A 24,003-nucleotide genomic window follows, 5' to 3' on the forward strand; every position below is an offset into this window, starting at 1 on the left:
CTCCGGAAGTGCCGAGTGACCTTCAGCGTGAGTAGAACCATGACCCCGACTGTGCCATGCAGAGCAACCACTGAGCCTTCGATCCACTGGCACTTGGAAGAGTGATCACCAGACACAAATCCAATCACACCAATCAGAGGAAAAGATGGGTAGGCAAGGTAAGAACACACTCAACACCACAAAGAGCAACATGACACCAACAAAAACTAGTGTCTCTACAAAAGCAAGACTTGAATACCCCAGTAAAAAATGACTTTAGGAGAATGATTGAGGCCCTTAAAGAAGAAATGGACTGATAAGAAATCAGAGAAGCATCACCTTTCACTCTAGCTACAGATAACATTAAATATCTTGGAGTATCTCTAACCAAACAAGTAGAAGACCTGTATGACAAGAACTTTAAATCTTTGAAGAAAGAAATTGAAGAAGACACCATAAAATGGAAAGATCTCCCATGCTCTTAGGTAGGTAGAATTAACATAATACAAATGGCAATCTTACCAAATGCAGTCTATAGATTCAACACAATGCCCATCAAAATCCCAGCAAAATTCTTCACAGACCTCAAAAGAACAATACTCAACTCCATATGGAAAAGCAAAAGAATCCAGAATAGCCAAAACAATCCTGTACAATAAAAGAACTTCTGGAGGCACCACAATCCCTGACTTCAAACTCTACTATAGAGCTACAGTGCTTTAAACAGCCCGGTACTGGCATAAAAACAGACAGGAGGACCAATGGAACCAAATCGAAGACCCGGATATCAATTCACACACTTACAAGTAACTGACTTTTGACAAAGAAGCAAAAAATATAAAATGAAAAAAAGAAAGCATCTTCAACAAATGGGGCTGGCATAATTGGATATCAATATGTAGAAGAATGAAAATAGATTCCTATCTATCACCATGTACAAAACTCGAGTCCAAATGGATCAAAGACCTCAACATAAAACCAACCACACTGAACCTACTAGAAGAGAAAGTGGGAAGTACACTTGAACGCATTGGCACAGGAGACCACTTTCTAAATATAACCCCAGTAACACAGACACTGAGAGCAACAATTAATAAATGGGGCCTCCTGAGACTGAGATGCTTCTGTAAAGCAAAGGATACGGTCAACAAGACAAAACAGCAGCCTACAGAATGGGAAAAGATCTTCAACCCACATTGGACAGAGGTCTAATCTCCAAAATATACAAAGAACTCAAGAAATTTGTCATCAAAAGAAAAAATAATCCAAGCTGGGCAGTGGTGATGCATGTCTTTAATTCCAGTACTCAGGAGGCAGAGGCTGGTGGATCTCTGTAAGTTTGAGGCCAGCCTGGTCTACAAGAGCTAATTCTAGGGCGGGCCCCAAAGCTACATAGAAACCGTGTTTCAAAAAACAAAAACAAATAAACAAACCAAAACCCCAAATAATTCAATAACAAAAAATGGGGTACAGAGAACTCTCAACATCTGACTCCATATTGGTTGAAAGACACCTAAGGAAATGTTCAACATCCTTAACCGTTGATGACAACTTATGCTGGAGAGGATGTGGGGGAAAGGGAACACTTCTCTATTGCAGGTGGGAGTGCAATTGGGAACAGCCACTTTGGAAATCAGAAAATTAGGAAACAACCTACTTCAAGACCCAGCAACACCACTTTTGGGTATATACCCAAAGGATGCTCAATCATACTATAAGGACATGTGCCCAACTATGTTCATAGCAGCATTATTTGTCATAGCCAGAACCTGGCTAAATGTCCTCAACCAAAGAATGGATAAAGACAATGGAGTACTACACAGTGGAAAAAAATAATGGCATCTTGAAATTTGCAGGCAAATGGATGGATCTAGAAAACATAATATTGAGTGAGGTAACCCAGACCCAGAAAGACAATTATCATATGTACTCACTCATAAGTGGGTTTTAGATATAAAGCAGAAAAACCTAGCCTACAATTCACAATCCTAGAGAAGCTAGACAACAATGAGAACCCTAAGAGAGACATATGGATCTAATCTACATGGGAAGTAGAAAAAGACGAGATCTCCTGAGTAAATTGGGAGCTTGGGGATTATGGCAGAGAATAGAAGGGGGGAGAAGGGTGGTAATGGAGAAAAATATATAGTTCAATAAAATCAATTGAAAATTTAAATGCAAAAAAAGAGAATTCAGTAGATGAGTCAACTAGATCAAGAAACTAAACTGTGGCTTTGATTGGTCCATGATAAATTGTTTAGGTGTTGTAAGGGTTAATTCTCATGGCCAGATTGGCTGGATTTATTGTTGCCTAGGAGACACAGATCTGCTGTATCTGTGGGGTCATTTCCAGCCCCACCCAGAACATAGATGGTTCTCGCTGCTCAATCAGAGCTCAGACTGAACAAAAGGGAAACACTGAGCCCTCGTCTTCTTGGCCTGCTTACTGTCTGGCACCTTACACCAAACTGCTCCTCCCAGCATGCTTTCCCCACCACGACAACTGTATTCCTCTGAACTGTGAGTGAGAAAAGAACTCTTCCTTTACCAAGTTTCTGTTCTGCTGGGTGTTCGGTCATGGTGAAGAGAAAACTACTACAGACATCTATGGCGAGAACAAAAGTAAGAACGGATGTGTTCTTTAAGATCACTAACTATAAAACAAGGGGGAGGGTATATTTGAAATATAGGACAAGATTAAATAAGAATGAGAAAAGATCTTTAATAACAAAGACAAATCTACAAAAATAAAACACTTAGAAACAGAGCAAACAAAGCAGAAAATGTCAGTCCCTATACCAAGAGATGCCGCATCTGTGAGAGCAGACAGAGTATGGTTCTGCTTAAGTAAGCTTTCAGAAGTTATACAGAAGTAACCAAAAGAAGTGTCTTCACAGAAGTGTTGAACACAAAGTCAAGGAAATACCCTAGAAAGTGTGCGTACGTGTCAGAGAGCACAGCTGCAACTCAGGAGGCTTTGCAGAAAGAACACAGAGAGCGATGGGAAGAAATCAGAGAGCCGACGAGAGAAGTGTCGAGAACTGGAAGATGCGAGTCCCTGGCTGGGAGGGAGCAAATGCTCCCATGCAACACACAAAGCAAGTGGATCACAGTGGAGAGGAAATAACGTGTGTCAAAACACATCACCGTAAACTGGTTTAGTACCAAAGGACTAGAAGGAAAAGGACTTTTCATCCTTCCTGGAACTAGCGGGTAGGGTGGGAGCAGCGAGCGACATAAAAACACTTGGGAAGAAGAGCTGTAATTTGGAAATCCTAAAAGATCCGAGAGTCTCCGGTGACATTTCCTTCAGTGTGCCTGGTTTCGGGAGTTCCTGAAGGGGGTGCTCCACTCAGATGAGGCTGGGAACCTAGAAAGCGGAAGGGATGTTAGGACGAAAGTCAACATGGGACAGAGACCAGCAGAGAGAGCGGCTGAAACTAAACAGGACAAAAGTCTCAGAAGAGAGACTTTGAAAATGAACAGACAAGAAAAGAAGAGGAGGGGGAAACACAAAAGAAAACAAAAACTACCAAAAAAAGAATAAAACACCTGTTAGATTCCTGATCACGGAAAGTAAACCAAATGTGAATTTACCTTGGCTTAGGGAGAAAAAAACCAGCTACCAAGTAAAACAGCAAACTGAGCATGCAGAGAATCAGGGTAAAGGATACATAGGGAAGGAAACCGAAGGGGAAAACACTTGCTCAGATGCTGATGCAGGCAGGGAATACCAGCCTACCCCAGATCTGTCCATCACTGCAGAGGGAAGGTTTGGAAGGTGAGACATTTGGCTGTCACGATAGGAAAGAAACAGCTATCTCAACCGACACCCAGCAAATGCGCCTACCATGCCAGATGACGTGGTAGGAAGGTTAAAGGCAGCAGTCCTGGACAGGACGAACGGAAGACGGGGCAGTGGTGGGAGGGGCGAGTGCAGTTCTTGTTATCACTAAGTATACTTGAGTTTAAGTTGCACTTATATTTCTTTGAGACAAAACACTGATTTTTTTTTTTGTAAGAAAAAATATCTTACTCATCTATCAAAGTAAAAGCTCCCAGAGCCTCTGAATTAAGGTCTGTTCTGCCCTGAAGCAGCACTAGATTGCGATGTTCTCTGGAGGGGCTGCTGTTCGGGCAGGAGACTGTTAATATCGCTGTTGCAGATCTGACTGCGGGATTGCTTAGCTGTTTTGTTTTAAATACGTGGCTTTTTTTCTTTCATTGTCCGTGAACTTTTATTCTACAGATGGTAAAAGAATTAGATCCCCACTTCCGGAGCAGCTCCGCCCTTCACACATTCACCTCACATCAACATGCATGGCTTCCTGTGCCAACCTACTGTTGAGTCCTGCATCTTAGTTCCTTTACTGCCTTTTTGCTTAATTCACATCCAAATGTATTCGCTTTTAGTTTCTAGAATAGTTTTCTGAACCATATCTAGCTAAGCTTTTGATATTCTGGGATGATACTGACTCTCAGAAAGACAGATTTTGTATGTTCGTAAAATGGTAGAGGAATTACACATATAGTTGAAAATAAGGCTAATAAGCAGGCTACCGTGCTTCACAGAGTCCTTTTAAATCTGCTTATTTTTGCAGTTATTTTTGTTGTTTTTCGAGACAGGGTTTCTTTGTGTAGCTTTTGGCTGTCCTGGAACTAGCTCTGGAGAGATCCGCCTGCCTCTGCCTCCTGAGTGCTGAGTTTAAAGGCATGAACCAGCACTGCCCAGCATATCTGATTAATTTTTACTCGTAAATTAATAACTTTGCAGTTAACTTTAAATGAGAACTATTTCTAAGTAGCATTTAGTATTTCTTATAGCAGAAAAAAATAATATATGCTTGTTAAAATTCAGAAGGTACAGAAAATATCAAAAAGGAAAATAAAATCTATGTAAACAATCTATTTTAATATTTCACCTTTTTAAGTCTTCCTTATGTATGTATTTGGTGTCAAGGATATTATTTCTAACCAGTAGGCCTTGCCTGTTCACTTTGGTAACCTGGTTTTCCACTTCACAATACTTCCCTTACTCTCACAAGTTTTCTCCTGATCTCTTTGGAATATAGCTATCTGTTGGGTTATTTCCCTCTGGTCACTATTGCAGACAACATACCAAAGCACATCCTCTGAGGACCAGCTATGCACATACGATAGCTTACTTAGACAATTTTTGTAGTAGCTATGTTTGGTCAGGATAATAACATTCTTGGTGCTCAAACTACCATTTAGAAAAGTTTAACCTATACTTTGGCCAATGTGAGAATGTTAATTTTCCTGTATCTTCAGTGGTACTGACCATGAAAACAAACAAACAAACAAAATAAACAGCAAGAGAAGCCCTTCCCTTTGGCACGTGAAAAAGAGTATCTCACCATTGCAGTTGTCTTGGTTTGCTAGTGATTGGGGGGATATCATATTATTCTCATAGTCTTAGCCACTGAGATCCCTCACTCATAATCCAGCCTCTGAGCTCCAGCAGGAGTCTAGTCTCATCTACCCACCCATGGTCACATGATCGGCTTGCTGGGAAACAGTCTGTGTGCCAAACAATTAGGCAACAGTGGTAGACAAAAAGTACCATGCGTGGCTTCCCTTCTCCCAGTCATCTGGCTTGGCATGGTTGCTTCACACTTTTTTGTTAGTGGTTTGCCTGAGTCTTTCCAATTTCCTTTGCCTCATCACTCATTATAAACACTTTAAATAATATCCGTATAGTATATCAGGATGGGTGTTTGCAAGAATCAATAAGGCAGGCACACACACATACACACACACACACACACACACACACACAGCTTGAACTGGAATGATGTTGTATGAAAATCTAACAACTAAGTAGAAAAGGGTCTACTTATGATAATCATGATATCTGGTGCATTAATTGGTAGATTTTGATTTAGCAACTGATTTTAGACTCAGGAGGAAAAACAGGCCTGGTGCAGGTTGCACGATGTGTCTGTCGTTCAAGGAGTGTTGTTGACATCATAGACCATCCAGAGACCTGAAGCCAACTCACACAGAATACCCATTGTATACAGCAGCTGTTTGAGTGCTTGGGAGTCATGGCAAGTGCTTCCGGACTATCCTGGGGATAAGCTGCAGTGTTTGCCTGGATACCTTGAAAAACTGTATGCAATAGGATGACTCGTAAGAAATGTCAATCATTTAGTTTTGAATACAAAGTTATCAACTTAAGATGGTTTAGTCCATAAATGTAATATAAACAAATATTGTAAAAGAGAGGAAGGTATTATAGGTGAGTTCAGTACTGGCCAAGCTGCCATTTCCCTCCCAGGTTTCTTAGCCATAGAAGAATCATCAGTACGACCTGCTCTCCTGTGTAGACCATGGTGTATTTCTCAAACCTAGCCGAATGGGTAGGAGTTAGTCAGTAAACCAGGAATGGGAGAGTTGTTTCAATTGGTAAAACACATGAAAAGCCGATCTCTCTATAAGGAAGCACAGCAGTTGTGGGAGGCACGTAGGTCCTTGTGCTCACAGACAGCCACTAAAGGAACAGGGAATGTCAAACACACAAAGCTGTTTTTTCAAAGAGAAGAAGAATGTATAACCTGTTACCCACCCAGGGGGCTGGATGTGGTTAAAAGTCGGGTGACCTTTGTGATATCTGTGTGTCCAAGACAACACTGGATCCTCCTCCAGGCCCTTATTATGAGCTTGTCAGTCTACAGAATCTATCTTTATGGCAAGTGTCACCTGTACTTTACAAAGAGTTTACAAAGTCATTCATGTTTTAAGCTTTATTGTGTACAGGGAACTGAGTTATTTATCACTAGATTTTTCACCAAATTGTGCTAAGCTTAAATATGCCTGAAATAAACTACTTGGGGTCAGACTCCTGAAGCCTAAACCAACACCTGCTACTGAGTCCTGTTGAACTGAACTACCTTTTTGCCTCTCACAGACATCATTCTGTTGGTCATAGTAGTTGCAAAGACCCGCACATATAGTGAAGGAGAATTTTAGAAACAAAATGAACTAGAGTCCAATAAGGTTAAAAGTCAGTCAGAGAGCAACCAGCATCATAAGTCAGCAGGTGAGAGTGTTTGCTGGGCAAACCTGATGACCTGAATTTGATTTCCAAACTAGCTTTCAAAACCTTGAGGCCATGTACAAATCTGTAGCCCCAGCATTCCTATGCAGGACAGGAGGCAGAGACAGGAGAGTGCCTAGAAGCTTGGGGGTAGGGAGCCAGGAGTACACAGTCCTGCAGAAACTATAGAAGAGGCCCTGCTTCAGCAAGACGCAAGGAGAGTATCACGTCCAGCCCGTTGTCTCTAACCTCTACACACGTACATATAGCATATACGTACACACATATATACTTAAAAAATTATCAAAAAATGGTGGTGATCTTTGACTAAGGGAGAATATTCACAACCCTAAAAATATCTGTGGCAGTTTGAATAGGATTGGCCCCAATAGACTCATGTCTTTGAATGCTTGGCCCATGGAAAGTGGCACTATTAGGAGGTGTGGCCTTGTTAGAGGAAGTATGTCACTGTGGGGGTAGGCTTTGGGGTCTCCCATGCTCAAGTTTCCCCCAGTGTGGGACAAAGTCTCCTTCTGCTACCTGTAGATCAAGATGTAGAACTCTTAGCTCCTTCTCCAGCACCATGTCTGCCCGCACACTGCCATGTCCTGTCATGACGATAATAGACTAAACCTCTGAAACTGTAAACAGCACCAATTAAATGTTTTCCTTTATGAATTGCCGTGTTTATGCTGTGCTCTTCACAACAATAGAAAACCTAACTAAGCCAATATCTGAGAACCATTTTTCTCTGCTAGAAAAGAGCACCTCTGTTTATCAAGGATGCGCCGTGTTCACGGATAAACTGGACTGGCTTGTTCTTCGGCTGATCCTTCTTTCACAGAAGATGTTAAGATCTGGATACCCAAGAGCTGGGACTTGAGCCTGCCCAGAAGAATTTCCATCCTAAATGATTTCATGAGGAGCTGACGACAGGAACACAAATGTTTCCAAAGGACAGCAACAGACTATCTGTAGCCAAAGTGGATGCTTGTTGTTACTCAGTGCCAGGAGTTCACTTCCTCTTCCTCTGACACCAGAACTCTCAAAATTTCCTTTGAGGAACCTTGTCTACCTCCCTCTCAACCAAGTTCTTCAGATGTTACAAATTCTTCCGTAGCTCTGGTACAGAGGAAAGGGATAGGGGTGAGGAGACAGGAGAACAGCAGGACCTCCTCCATGGATAATTTGTCCCTGGCACTCCACCAATGTCTTACAAAGGCCACCTAATGTCCCCCACCTCCAGTTTCACCTGAATTTGACTCATGAACAGCAGCACACCCAGCTCACCACTTCCTCATCTCGAAGCATTCTGCCTGGCTCCCCAGGTCAGCATACTCCCTTAGTTTATGCTCTCCCCTAGGCAACACACACACACTGAGAGGGAGCATGCTTCTTGAATAGTCCAAGGCTCTGTTCCCCAAACCTCTTTGCTTTTCTATCTATACCTATTTTTTTTATTTTTCTCAGCTAGTCTCTTTGCAACTAAATCCAGTTTCATTGAACTTAAATATTTCCTGGTAACTCAAATAATTATCTCTAGCTCTCCCACAAACTCCAGATTTCTGTATGTATCTACCAGTTGGCCCTGAATTCTAACATTAAAATAGCTGTCTATTGTGGTTTAACTGGAAAATGCCTACCCCCTACCCTGGCCCAAAACAGGCTCATACGTTTGAACACTTGGTTTCCAGTAGGTGGTACCATGTTGGAAGGCAGGAGAACTTTTAAGAAGAAGGGCCTGGCTACAGGTGGTAAGTGGCTGAGGGGCAGGTACGGCCAGCCTGATCGACTGCCCTCTGCTCCTGACCTTGTGGAGAGCTGAGCAATCTATGCCCAAACATCCTGAACCACGCTGATCCCAGCCACCACTCCCTCCCCATCAAGATAGTCTCTACCTCCTAAACCTTGAGCCCAAAGAAACCCTCCTTGCTTTAAGCTGCGTCTATAAGGTATTTTATCACATCCACGGGGAAAGACAATAGACTTAGACTTCACATAAACTCTTTTCATCTCTCCACCCAAACTTCTCCCATCTGTAGTCCATCTTCAGTTCAAGGACTCCGTCTCTCCAGTTCCTCAGAAGGTGCCAAGTCTTTGAAGTCAAGTTTCCGTCTCTCCCTTTCCTGTTAAATTCAACTGGGAAATTTTACAGCCTCTATCTTCAGAATAGATACAATGCAATTTTTTTTCTCAATGTTTCCGCTGCTGCCATCACGACTCCTTATCTCTGGACCGCATCACTACAGTGATAACCTAGCAAGTCTCTCTCCAGAGTGACCCTATTAAAGCACAGACTGGACAAGGCCACGGCTGTGCTCGGCATCTGCCATAATGTTTCATTTCTCTGTGAATATAAGCCGAAGCCTATTCTGCGGCCCCCAAAAACCTAGACGTTATGTCCCTGGGCTCTTACCTTACTCACCTGGAATTATGCTGGAGTCCTTGTTTCTTACGCCTTTCCCTTCCCTTTAGGATTTTATAGCTAATGGCCCCTCCACCTGGAATGTTCATCCCAGAAACTGCCACAGGACACCCCCTCTGACCTTCCTTGCTTGTTGCGTCCCTTCTGAACACTTGTGACTGAGCACACAGATGCTTTACTTCTCCTGCGACCTCTCCTCTGAGATATGAGCCTCATAAAAGTCAAGGGGTTTATTTTGTCTCCTGATGTCTTCTCTGCATCTAGAATAGCATTTTGCACATGCTTTGTTTAGTAAGTACAGTTTGATGAATGAATATTGGGTTATCTCCCATAGGCTGACTTTTATCATTCAAATATTAACCAAATCCACGCTTTGTTCCGTCTAACTAGTTTCCCAGTAACACCATTCTTCTCACATGAAGCCCTCCATTCTTACTTTCTTGATTCCTGTACTTTGGTCTCTTAATCTGTGAATTCTATCCGCACAGCAACATGACTAACAATTCCACAATCCTGTCACCATATTTCCTCCATGGTAAAACATACCATTGGAGCTTTTATTCCCTTACATTTATTTATTTTTCTGTGCTTTCCACAACTTTCATACGGAGGTCAGAGAACAACTTGCAGGGTAATTGGCTTGCTCTCTCTTAACCATATGAGTCCCAAGAATAAAACTCAGGTTGGCAGGTTTGATGGCAAATGCCTTTACCCACTGAGCCAGCTTGTTGGTCCTCATTTTTCAGAGAAGAACATTTTTAGCAGCAAGCATAAAATGCATCTTAGTTCCCAAAGCACTGGGCTGTGGGTAGGAAGGACATGCGTGAGAATGCTACAAGAGAGAGGCTGGATGCAGCCTCACACTGTGGGTGGGACGGAGGATGCAGGAGGGTATGCCACCAAGAGAGGCTGCATATAGTCTGACTATCCTTCTTGCCTTTTCTGCAGCTGTGAACTTGAACATTGGTCCCCTGATTACCAGGTCCAAACCCTCTCTTTGACTTTCTTCTACCTTTTAAGGTATTCTTGCTGAGTCTTTTTTCCTAAGCCCTTTCTCTCCTTGCTCCTTTCTTAACATGGTGCTTCCCTAGGTGTCATTTTCCAGTCTCCCATCTTTATTCTCTGTACTACAGACTGACTTATCCCTGCCTGTACTCCCAACCACTAACTCTACATCTCAATTGCAGCTCCTCTAGTCTCCCAATCTCTGAGATCTACATCCAAATTCCCAGCAACCAACAGAATACCTATGCCTTACCTGATATCTTATAGACATCTCAATTTAGCATCCAAGGTGTTTGCTGTCTAGCCTGCAAATCTGCTCTCCCTCACCTGTCCTCAGCCTTGCTTATAGATAATTACTGATCCAACCATCTAGCTTGTGACTCATGAGAAGTCCTCACATCCTTCTTCCCTCCCCTCCCCGCAGGAAGCCACCTAACTGTTACCTCTCCAACTCCGCTTCAGAAACACTGTCAAAACTGAACTCCCCCTGCCCATTCCTCTGTCCTTGTTCTAGTGTGTGACCCCGTCACCCCTCATTTACTGAGGTGTTACTGCATATGCCTAATGCAAACCCCCACAGCACCACTCACTAACTGGCTGGTTCTTTCTTAGAATGTCCCTAGAGCAATTGCACAATCTTGTGACCACTGAACATAATGACAGCGTCAATATCAAGTCAAAATATTTTGTCACATTTTCCCACGGTCTTAGTAAAAATCTACCTGTGTATCCAAAAGGAAGAATGTTTTTGCAAAATGAAACAATTTTATGTAAGGATAAAGAACACGCAGTAGTGATCGTCATGTCCTTATCTGGATGATATGGCCAGGAGCAAGTAAAGCAAGGACTCAGATGTCTTCCCAGCCCTGCTACACTTGGAAACAACAGAACACATGAAGAAGGAAATACAACACGGCGTGACAGGAGGGACAAAGGAATGTCTGGGTAACCTTTGGTGCCCTGTTTCTGATTCTAGCCCCTCTCCCACGACAGCATCACTGTGGGGAACGTGCTAAGCACAGGGCAGAGCTCATTGCCCAGCTCCACAGTTTTCCTCCCTGAGGAAGAAGCAAAGCAAGAACATGTCCCAGAGAGGGGTCCTTCCTGGACGTCTTGAGCCCCTGGACAACATTATTGACAGAACTCTGACAGCCTGGTCTCCATGTCTTCTGAAACATGGAAATACTCAAGATGCCTTTTGCCTTCTCTCCTGGGTCAGAAACAGCTGCCCCGCCCGGAGGATGTAGATCTCCTCCCACGTTGAGGTGAGAGTCTAGTCTTTGAGACTCCTAAACGAGATCCAAGCTGACTCCACAAGAGCTATGGGTAAACTACCCACCCCAAATCTCTCAGGCTTGCTGGAGATAAACATCAGTGAAAGCTGTTCAAACCATTACATTTAAAAAAAAAAAATGGGGCTGGAGAGATGGCTCATTGGTTAAGAGCACTGGCTGCTCTTCCACAGGAAGATTTGGGTTCAATTCCTAGCACCCACATGGTAACTCACAACTCTCTGGAACTCCAGTTTCAGGGAATCCAACGCTCCCTTCTGGTCTCCATAGGTACTGCAGGCATGTGTTTGCATAGGCATATACAAGGCAAAGCACCCATACACAGAAAATAATTTTAAAAAAACTTTTGCAATAAAGTTAAACTATGGAGGAGAAAGTCACCTCCATCAATAAAATGACAAAAAGAGGGACAAAAAGGGAAATATTTGATTTTAACTGGATAGAAGATTTTGCTATGAGAAAGAACAAACGCAGAGATTTCACGGAAGCCAAAATCAAACTGGATGCTGATACTAGTTATGGGAAACTGGATGATGTAGAGGGGAATCTTAGGAAACCACTCTTGGAGTGTTCTGAAAGTAAATGAAGGGGAAGAAGGGTAAAAAGGAAATAAAGAAATATGAAGTTTAAAGGCATCTAAATAATAAGCCCTTGCAGAGTTAAGGCAAAAGGCAGGGGTAGTGACCAAAGCAATCACGGGAGGGGCCCCCCACTCCCTCAAGAACAGCTACATCTGGAAAGCAGCAGGGTTATCCTAGGCCACTCTGGAGAAGGAAGTCTAGCCTCAGCTACGTTGCTGCAAATACCATAACGTTGGGATACAGAACACGACAAACAGCTCTGGCAGAAAACCATCATCGTCCTCAGCTTCTCTATGGCTTCAGGCTTCCCGAAACACTGGAGGAACTTTCCTGGGGACGTGGCAGTGAAGGCTTCTGCCCTGAGGACAGCTAGTCACCCTTCCTCCTGATGATCATCTTTCTGGAAAGTTAATTTGCTGTGCTAAGAGAATAGCTCATCAGGAAAGGAGCCCAGACTAAGAGCTCAAGAATGCAGACAGCGCAGTGAGAAATGAATCACGCTGAGCGCCAGCACGCGTCTCCAGGAAGGAGTCTGCTCATTGATAGCTAAAGAGGAAAGCCATCATGCGTGACAACGAATGTCCCCAGCACTGATGCCGACAACAGGCACAGGTTAGGCACTTAAGATAAAAGTGGGCGTGGGAAGCTGGTGCTGTTGAGTCCTTTCTTCACGTTAAGATCAAAATTGCTCATTTCTGCTTCAATATTAAGATACATATAAACACAAGGTGCTTTCCTTTTCAGATTCCCATAGATTTAAAAGTAAGATATCTATCATCCACATCTTTGAAGGTGCATTCATGACAATGAATAAGCAAAGGTCCAGGGTCAAAAGGAAAAGGGAAGGAAACAAATATGGACTATTCCAATTTCTTCATCAAAACAATGTGAAAATTCATTTCAAAAGCTAGTGTTTTAAATGAGGAAATGAGGAAATATATATATATGTGTGTGTGTGTGTGTGTGTGTGTGTGTGTGTGTATTTGATAAAATGACATAGATGCACTGGAAATAAAGATGGACAGTATATATGAGCCCAAGAACTCAACAGAGTTCTTCCTGCCTTTGCCTTAGAAGTGCTGCAGTTAAAAGCATGCATCTGGGGCTGGAGAAATTTCTCGGTGGTTAAAATCTGTTCTTCCAGAGGTCCTGAGTTCAATTCCCAGCAACCACATGGTAGCTCACAGTCATCTCTAGTGGGATCTGATGCCTCTTCGGGCATAAAGGCATGCATGCAGATAGAGCACCCATAGTCATAAAATAAATAAATAAATCCTTTTTAAAAGCATGGCTTGGCTCCAGTTATTCTTAAAAAGGCATCAAAAGAGAGAGGAAACTTAGCAATAAATGTGATAAAATGAACCTAAAACCTATGGTCTAAAAAGCAGAAAATGTTATTGAAAAAGTTAAAGATGGAGATAAAAAGAGAGCTACCACATGTTCAGGGGTAAGCTGGCTTATTTTTATGATGATTCATCCATCTATTTAAAATCCAGTACTAGGGCTGCCTTGAGTTTACTGAGAACTCTATCACCACCTGTCTTTGATAGTTTTAAAATGACAGCTGTTGGGAAATATTCAATCACACTGTGAACCCCAAGCTTGCCTTTGCATTAATTAAATAAAATTAATCTTGGGTCAGGAGGCAGAGTTAGCAACTAGTTGACAGAAAGTAATCAGAGCCTCAGAGGGCATTAGGGAGAAATAGAGAGACACACTAGAAGAGTTAGGGAGGAGTTTTGAGAGGCACAGGCTCTTCTGTTTTGGCAGAGCAGAAGGATGGGCTTTGGGAAGACACCAGCAAGAACAGAAGGTTAGCTAGGTGCTGCTCAACCTCTCTGAGCTAGCAGGTTTCCACCCCAGCCTTTGAGCCTCAAGCTTTATCTATAAACAGAACAGTAGAGATTTAGTTAAAGCTACCTTTAGTGTAGCAGCAAAGCCAGTGCCTTCAGGAGCAGAATTCCCGCCAGGCTACATACAGCCTGAGCAGCTAGGTCTCTGGTACAGAAGCAGGCTAGTAGCTGTGGAGTTGCGATTGCTGGCTGAAATAGCAGTAGATTAAGGCATTACCACTGCGCTGGAGATAAAACAACAGGCAATCTTCTCCAAACACATTTATGTTCAGCATAATATATCATCCTTATCAGTATAATGTATAATCCTTATCAAAATCTCAAGCAGTTTCTCTGCAGAAATTAACAAGATGATCCCAATACTCATTTCAAAACCCAAGGGGCTCAAAACAATTTTGAAAAGGAAAATAAAGTTATAGAACTTGAACTTCTTATTGTGATGGTTCCTCCAAAATTATAGTGACCAGGACAGTCTAAAGAGAACACAGAACTGAGACTCCAGAAACAGACTTTCATGAACAGCAAATTCATTCTCAACCTATGCCAAGATAATTCACTAAAGATAGCAACACTTTTCAACAAATGATGCTGGGGCAACTGGATATTCAGAAGAGAGAGGGGGTGGAGAGAGGGGGTGGAGAGAGGGGGGAGAAACAGAAAGGATCAGAAATCTAAATATCGGGATAAAAACCAGAAAAATGCTGAGGAAAGCATAGGCATCTAGAGAGATGTCTCGGCAGTTAAGGACCCCGGTTTGATTCCCAGCACACACATTGTGGTTCACAACCATTAGCAACCTAGTTCCAGGGGGTCTGATGATCTCTTCTGGCCTCCATGGCTACTGCAAAATACACACACAATAAAAGAAATTGGAAAAAATCACAGGTATAAATGGACTAGGCATTGCGTTCTTAGAGATGACATCAAAAACAAAGAAACAAAGAAAATATGGATATCTTTAAGATGTAAAACTTTTGTATAGCAAAAGTTATCATAAAAATGGAAAGAACTTTAGAATACAGAAAATTTTTGAAAGCCATACATCTGAACAAAAAGAATACATAAAGAATTATTGCAAATCAACAATAAAAAGTCAAACTTTTAAAAATTGGAAAACCAATTGATGTGGGGTTTTTCTCTGTATGCTGTGAATACCATTGGTTAATAAAGAAGCTGCTTTGGGACTATTGCAGCACAGAATAGGGCAAGGTGGGAATTCCAAGCAGATAGAGAAGGAGAGAGGTGGAGTCAGAGAGAAGCCAAGTAGCTGCAGCAAAAGACAGACACTGGACGCCAGACAGAGCCTCACCAGTAGGTCAAATGGGTTAATTTACGATATAAGAGCCAGCTAGAAATATTCATAAGCTAATAATAATAATAATAATAAGCTTATTATTAAGTAATATTTTAATTAATACAGTTTCTGTGTGTTTATTTCGGGTCTGGGTTACTGGGAACAAACAAACAGCCTCCATCAACAACAATCCAAATAGACATTTCTCCAAACAGGATGCATGATTTCCTTGAGAACTCATGAAGAACAGCAATCAACCATCCAGAAACAAGACCCAAAGCACACCAATCACCACTCCCCACCTGTTAGGAAGGCTCTAATCAATGATAGACAACAGGTATTGGCCATGATGCAGAGACACTGGAACATCACACTCTGGGGTGTAAACAGCACACCTACTTCAGTAAATGGTCTAGCTGAACCTCAAATGAGTAGACATAGACACACTGGACCGAACAATGCCACTCCAGGTTTAGACTCACAGAATTGAAGTATTGTCTACACACACGTTTGTCCAGACACATGCAAAGTGGCATCCTTCACACACACACACACAAAAAAAAAACAAATACAAAACAGTTCCCGTAGCAACCGAGTGATGCACAGACAGCTAAAGTGTGATGTGACACAGAACGTCATAGACAAGACATGGCTGGAACACACGGAGCTATGAAGAAAACTAGACTGTGTGTGCCTGGGGCCTGGGACAGGGGAGGGGTGGGGGAGCACTTAGGAAATGGGAAGTGATTATTAGTGGGTGCAGAGGCTTTGGAATGACAATAATGATAAAAATTGATTGTGACAATCATCCACAATTATGGAACTATACTAGCACCCACCTCATTGTAGGCTTCAAATACAAGGATCATTGTGAACCATATCTCCAAATAATAATGAGACCAATGCCTAGAATTTGAGTCTGAACTCCACACTTTCCAATTGAGAGACATTAGTTGAATTGCTTAACTGCTCTCATTCCTCAAATATCAGTAAGAGTGAAATTAAACAGCACCGACTTCTAATGTCGTTTCAAAACTAAATTAACATCTATAAAGTGATTAGAACAGCATGTGACCCAAACCCATCTGTGTGGTAACTAAAGTAACTTCATATCCATTTATTAAATACTTACCATAATAGTGTGCTAATAACGGCTGCTACCACAAATTAGCACAAACAAGACAATTTATTGTCTCAAAGTACTTGAAATCTGGGGATAGGGAGATAGCTCAGTAGGTAAGCATGTTCGCTGTGAGAACATGGGGACCTGAGTTCAAACCTGCAGCACCCAAGTAAACAGTCAGACATAGCTGGGAATGCCTGTCTTGAGCAGGAGAGACAGGTGAATATAGACAGCAGATTGGCCTGCCAGCAAGTAAGCTTCTGGTTCAGTCAGAGACCCTGCCTTAATAAACATGGTGGACAGATTTTGAGGAAGGCACTAACATGAACTTCGGGCATCAACCTACACCCATACACGTGCAAACACATGCACACTACACACACATACACACACACTAACATGCTATCAAATGGAGTGAATGCAGGTACACTATAATTTCACATGGAGGAAAATTATAACTGGAGATAAATTACAACATAATTAAAGAGATTAAACTGATTAATATCAATTTTATATTTTTAAAAAATAAATTACATTCATAACTATTCACAGGTTTATAAAAACTCATCATGTTTACAAGGATATTTCAGATATTATAAAACTATATCTTCTAACTATTAAGAAGCAAATGAAAAATTAATAATAATCTAAACAAAAATAGGAATTATTTAGAACTTAAAACATATTACCATGGTTTAAGGAGGTAATAAAAATACAGTATCAAACTACTTATAAACTACAAAGCTGTTTTAAAAATTTGTTGGATCTCTTCATAAAAACAGTATAAAATATTATGCAACCACTAGGAAGAGATTCCACAAAACTACTGAAAGTATGGCGGAAGATTAAATATCTTTAGGTGATGGATCACTCACAGAAATTAGATTAAAAACATAAAATGTAAACTAGTCATAAATGGGAAAAGACTGTAGACATTTGCAAAAGACTAAACATACTGTGTGAAGAGTACCAGAAAGACTCCTAGTCACTAAAAAAGTTACAAAGACTTTTAAAGTTGATACAATTAGTTTTAACCAATCATGAGCACTGTTGGGAATGCCAGAACACAGGGAGCCCCAGTGGAACAAAGGGTCCACCCCTTGGGAACTAACTTGACCTTGGGAACCAACTTGGCTTTGGGATGGTAACTTAGCAATGGTGACAGAAAACTTCAGAAAATATTTACGGGTTTTAAACCAGTAATCCTACTTCTAGGATTCCATCCTCAGAGTGCACCCCTACTTATAGGGAAGAAGCTCCTGCACAGCCGTGTCTTAGGGGCATTGCAAAAGATGGAAATTGTTAAATCTACGACAGACTGTGAAATGTGCGCTACGAATGGAAAATACCTGTGATTCATGCCCTGTCTAAAGCCAGACTTTAAAACTGTCCACAGCCTGGCGACATGGCGCTGTACTCTGGAAAAGGTGAAATGAGAGGGGCAGACCCCCAACTCTCGAGGCCCTCTCCTCACCCTAATCGGGGTTACATGGAGTTCTCACGGTAGGCACTGGACCACTGGCTTCCTCGTGGACACAGAGGAACTGTACACATACTCTGCATGAGGCCAAGAGAAACATCTCTGAAATGATTCCTTGAATTTTGACCGCAAAAAAATAATTCCTTACATTCCTTCATCTTCTACTTTCTACTCAACCTCAAGGGCATTAGTCTTTTTTTTTTCTCCCATTTTGTTTTGAAATGCCATTGTTACTTATTTTCTCCTTTTATAAAGCATTTTCCTTTGCCAGGCTTGGTGACACATGCCCATATTCCAATACCAGGGGTCTGAGGCAATAGGATCCCAGGCCTCGTGTGTGTGTGCAAAAGACATTTTGTCTAGGTCAAAAACTATTACATAAAACAATAAAAATTCAAAAAAAACCAAAGGAAACCCCTATTCATGTTGATCAAGCTCTATAAATTGGTCTCTATAATTTGATAGTACAGAATCAAAAAAGTACAAGTTGTGTGCCCATCAAACATCTTCCTCAGCTTCACCTCTCCAACAATGGCTTCTGCTCAGAATTCCCTCAATTTCCCAAACCTAAAGAAATCCCAACACTCTCCGCATCCACTTTCCTACCTTTGCAACTGGGATCCTTCCCACAGACCATGCCCAGTGTTCGAGCCCTGCGTCTCTGCAGCCCCCAGCTCCCCTGACACTTCTGAGTCTAGCACAGGATTCTGTAGGCAGCCACGCATGAACTTCAAGCCGTGCTCAAGCGAAAGTGGAGACTAAGGGAAGCTTAGGGGACCTGGGAGCCATGGGGAAATGCAGAGAAAAGTTGAGACTGGGCCTGGAGAGATGGCTCAGCTGTTCGGAGCATGTCCTTTCCTGCAGAGGACCTGCGTTCTGCTCCCAACACCAATGTCAGTGGCTCACAACTGCTGTACCTCCAGCTTCAGGTGATTCAACGTCTCTGGCCTCTATGGGCACTTTCAGTAACATGCATATACCCATACAAACACACACATACACGTAACTAAAAGTTTAAATGCGAAGATATTTATGAGCTCTAACAGAAGGACTTTTTGTTCTGTAGTAGATTGTGTGCTGAAAAGGTGGGCTTGTTTCTAAGTTATAGCAGACTGGAGGCTGAACATCCTGTCGTAGGGCATATATTTTTCTGAAAGTAAAAATGAATTGGCTTCCCATTATCCTGCATGGCTTGGATACTTGGTGGCTCCCCGCGGCAGCTCAGAGAGTACAGGGTGAAGGAGGGGTAAGGTGGATCCATGGGTACCAAATAAACCCCCAGACTAAGAGATGACCTTCTGACACAGTCAGTCGGATTGCTATGGAGGGTCAGCATCACCACCTGGTCTGTGAGAGGATTGTAGGACCTCAGCATCACCCCAGAACCTCTGAAGGGATCTGAATTTTATTATCTTCAAAGATGCATATGCATGTTAAGGTCTAAAAACCGCAATCCCAGAAACACACATGCATGCACACACGCACACACCGACACACACAACTAAGCACGTGCCTCCCCTCCCACCTTCCGTCAAATTGTCAGGATGCCTGATGATTCTTCACCACAAGGGCTACTCTCAGATCTGGCCTCTCTGAAATATCTGAAGGAATAAACTCTACATAATTTCCCGCAGACCTCTCCATCACCCCGCACAGGACGAGCCCAGCACACCTGAATTAAATTCTCCTTTGGTCATAACTACTGATTAGAACAGAGAAGCAACTATAGCACCACAGGGGAGGAAAAGACGCTTTGGCCAATTAAAAGCAATTCGAATTGCAATTGCTGCTGCCAGATGTAACTCATCACTTACTCGGTTGCTATGGAGGGAAATCATTATAAGGACATCAGTTAATGTGCAGCTGATCACTCTGTAAATGTTTACTTAATTGCATGGTTGGTCATCCCCAACTCTCTACAATTGTCAGGACTGGCCGCAACAATGGTCAAGACTCCCTGCAATTCTGCCTTCGAATCTCCAGGGTAGGAAGCAAGTAGGTCCTGCTCGGAATGTGGAAACGAGAGGGAGCTTTTCACTCCACAGGACAGGCTGCAGCTTTAGTAAAAAGAAAAACTCCCTCTGCGTTGTTGACTTGGGAAGGAAGGGGCTTTCTGTGGGCACTGCACTTCACTTAACCTTGTAAGGCCAACTGAAAGGGGCGCATTGAGAAGTGTTCTGAGAAGTTATCAGAGGAGTTGTGTTCCTCACGGCACTGCCGTCGGACTGCTCTTGTGGCTCTCAGGAGGCGGGGGACTTGTTTGCTAGTTCAGGCTTTACAGACTGACCGCTTGGCCAAAAATGGTCCCTCTGCCTCTTACCAGCTGAGTGACTCTGGCTGAGTGACTTCCTTCCATAAGGGTGACAAACATAAATCCATACCAGAGAGTTGATGAGAACATTAGATGAGACGAAATACATAAAACATTACAATGCCTGGCTCTTAATAATCAATGCGAGCTATATTTAGCACTCGACAGAGTCTGGCTTCCATTAGAATTGGTTTCATATGTCTCCCTTCCCTGCCACATCATGTGCAGACTGTTTATATCCCAAGGAGCTGGCACAGGTACTTACAAATGGCAGACAAACACTATTTGTCAAACGTCTTTGAAGGCATGCCAGAAAGAGGAAAAGAGGGTGCTGGGAACAAACAGTGTACATTATGATTTTACCCAGGGCCAGGCTCGGCAGTGTTTGCATTTCTTTCATTACCATAACACTCTGCCTCCGACAGCAAGGGTTCTAGAAAGTGGGACTAGAGAGGCTCTATCAAGCCAGGTATCTTGTTCAGAGTCAGTAAAGGTATGCTAGGAGAGATCCTAAAAATCTCCACTTTGGTGTCTGGCTGAGTAGGGATAGAGACTGAAGCTCATCCAGAGCTCTACTGGACAAACCAGGTGTCTTGGCATCAAGTCACATCATCAATTAAGACCATCAACCTAGAGGTAGGGGGCATTTTGTTTTTCTGAGTATCTACCAAGAAAGTTGTTTGTGAACTGGTTAGGAGTTGTATGCATCAATCGGGGGTGGGTGAGTCGTACTACAAACTCAAAGGTCCCTTGTAAACCCTTTGGGCTCTTGAATGAACATCAACTAGAATAGCAATAGCTTATTGAGTGCCCGCTAAGAAGCTCAAGGTGCTTGTGACTAACAAGAACTTCTAGACTTGCCTGTGAAGCTCCACCCTCTAGACGAAACTAGCATCTTCTCTGAGAGGCTAGTTATCAACTCCCAGGACTTCTCCTTGTGGCTTATGAGCACCAAGCTGATTTGTAATAAGGACATCAGAGACCTGTTGTGGACCTCGTGTGGTGAAACTGTTAGCCCAGCCACAGGCCACGACTGTCTTGTGGCTCTTACTGAGTCAGTACCTAGGCTCAGGATTCTTGCTGAATGTCTGAGGCTACTGTGTTAGCACCACAGCTGCCTTCTGCCCTGTTGTCACGACTGAGGCCTCTCTCCCATCCCTCTGCCTGCACGAACAACAAAGTGACCATGACTTTTAAGGCTGGGGAAAAAAGGTGCGCTGGATATCATACATCCAAAGATGAATATAGAAGTTATCATTTGGGGCTGGAAAATGACACAGAGATAAGGAAAACAGGTGGGCATGATAAGTACCATCTTAAACATTAAAAGTGAGGTATTGCAGAAACATCCAAGGCAGGTACTGACCTAGGTGAAAGTATGGGAGAGGCTTAAAGGGAGAGCAATACTCAAGAAAAATCCAGGAACAACAGCAGCAATCTGCATTCATTGCGTACACGGTCTACATTAGGAACTTCGTGTAGATCGTTCCTCCATCCTTATAACCCTCTGAGGCAGGTTTATTCTCCTCAACTCATAGGTGAGAAACTGAGGCTCACAGTACAAATGATGGCACTGGAAGTCAAACAGAGGTGGGTTGGCTCCAGGACGAAGAAGGAAAGTGGCCAGCTATGCTTTCAAGATAGAGGAAAGTGCCCTAGAGCAGACCGGGCAGGAGGAAATACCAGTTCCTCAGGGAACTGAAAGTGGCTGCTGAGGGCTACTTGGGGGTGGGGACGCATGTTCAGAAGAGAAACCAGAAGTAGAGGAACCTCCTCAGATCTAGACTTTTTGACAGAGAGATGTTTGAGTCCTGCCTCCAAGCTCAGATTCTCCCTCGGTAAAGGCCATACATAATAATAATGTCTGTCTCTCCCCCATGAAGAATTACCATTAACCAACTGAAACTGGTAGTGGAAACTTGACTGCAAAAATAGGAATTCATTCACAGACTAGAGTCCATCACTGACTCTTCCCCAGTAGTTTCAGAGATCCACAAGCCTAGAACCCAGTGATCCAGACTCTGTGTCCCAGCAAGCCCTCTGAACAGAGCGGCAGCGTGGAGGAGTAGACAGTAGCCGTGCCCTGGCCCCCTGCACCCATGCTCCCCACTGTCTAAGCACAGAATGCCTGCCTGCATTCACAGGTGTCACTTCCTAAGTACCAGATCAGATCGCAAGGTGAGCTGCCCTCTTCTTCCACGGGAAACAGACGCGATAAGGATAGCACTTACCTTATATGGATGAGAGAGATGCATAGCAGGCACGGTAAAGGGGGACACAGGTCCCAGCACAGTGTAAAGACTTAGGAAACCCACACAGCTGACTCTACTTTAATTAGGAAGAAATCTGTTTGCTATCCTCCAGTCCCCTCTGCAACCTGTGACAGAAACCTGTGAGCTTGTTAGCAGCTGGCCATGAAGTGGGTTTGCGACCCTACATTCCCCCCTTTGTTCCTGGCTCCCCAGAACTGGCAAGCAGCTGGCTCTCCGTCCTGGCAGAAAATGCCCAAAAGAGGTAAAAAGGCAGAGACTGCAAACCATTTGTGCAAACCAGTCTGCCCTTGTAGTTTCCTAGACAAAATCTAATGTGGTCAGTCAGATACGACCTGCTCTTTTTGGAGGATCGCTTCCTTTTCCTTCCTCCAGCCCTCTCTCCCTCGCTTGCGGGGACAAGAGCACTCCCCCACACAGCTCAAGAAGTTTGCAGTCTTTTTTACAAGGCGCACTCTAGGGTCCTGTTGTGACAGTCTCTTGCCACATTAACTAGCCTGTCCAACTCCCGGCAGAGGAGCAGGAGCCTTTGCTAATGTCCCAGAAGTAAGAACGCAGGAAATTCGAACAAAACAAATCTACACGCAGAAACCAGCATCTGCTAACCAGGGACTCAAACCGAGACGAGATGACTCGGGATGAAACAGCCGCCTCTTTAGGTACTGGAGGATTGAAAAACAGTTACTTGCCGCTAAGAAGGGGGAAAAAAGCAGATCTGCATACCAATTAATTATGAATATTCATCAAGAGCCAGCCTGCACGGCAGGCAGCCCGGAGCTCAGCTTCCCAAAGCTCCCTCCGCCTCGCTCAGGAGGAGTGGGAAAGTTCATTCAGGCGCTTTGCCTTTGCCTCTTTCAAGAACTTGCTCTGGAATTGGGCGTTTTTTTCCCCTGAAGGGTTTGGATCAAATCAGTTCTGGTCTTACCCTTTATATCTTCCATAAGGGGCAGCTTTTTGTTTTCTTCCTCTTTCCTCGTTTGTCTTGGGTGTTTTTGTTTTTGCTGCCTCTGCTTGCTGGGGTGGCTTTCTGTGAGAGAGGTACTCACGGATCAGAGATATAACAGACCCTAGGGCTTGTGGGAGGGGCTAAATTAGCCAGCCCGGTTTCTGAAGGAACCTCTCAAAGCTTCTGTCTTTTTCATTTACTAGAAATACAGATTGGTAGAAGAGTAAGGCGGTTCATTTCCCTAGTTACTCGAAAGCTTACTGGGGTTGTAACGGGTTGTAGTTTATTTTTTCCTGGGCGTGAAGCAGTATGTGTTCAAGGCCCTTTCCTTCCCCTTCTTCTTTTATATACCCCTCACCCTCTCTGTTACAAATAAATAAATAA

General features: G+C 43.1%; 1 protein-coding gene across 2 annotated transcripts in view; it reads right to left on the reverse strand.

Annotated features, from left to right (window-relative positions):
* The window catches only part of Entpd1 (ectonucleoside triphosphate diphosphohydrolase 1), an 86,851-nt gene extending 63,154 nt beyond the window's left edge, over nt 1–23,697 (reverse strand). The window contains exon 1 of one of the 2 annotated variants that reach the window (XM_041662039.1): nt 23,599–23,697. In XM_041662039.1, coding sequence (XP_041517973.1) covers nt 23,599–23,614 — 16 coding nt within the window. In that variant the 5' untranslated portion in view covers nt 23,615–23,697. The remainder of the gene's footprint in view (nt 1–23,598) is intronic. The other variant, XM_041662040.1, reaches the window with a different exon arrangement.
* Nucleotides 23,698–24,003: the final 306 nt, after the last annotated feature.

Source organism: Microtus oregoni, unplaced genomic scaffold (genome assembly GCF_018167655.1).
Source record: "Microtus oregoni isolate MIOR12 unplaced genomic scaffold, Mior012 000012F_ref0000307, whole genome shotgun sequence".
Lineage (NCBI taxonomy): Eukaryota > Metazoa > Chordata > Mammalia > Rodentia > Cricetidae > Microtus > Microtus oregoni.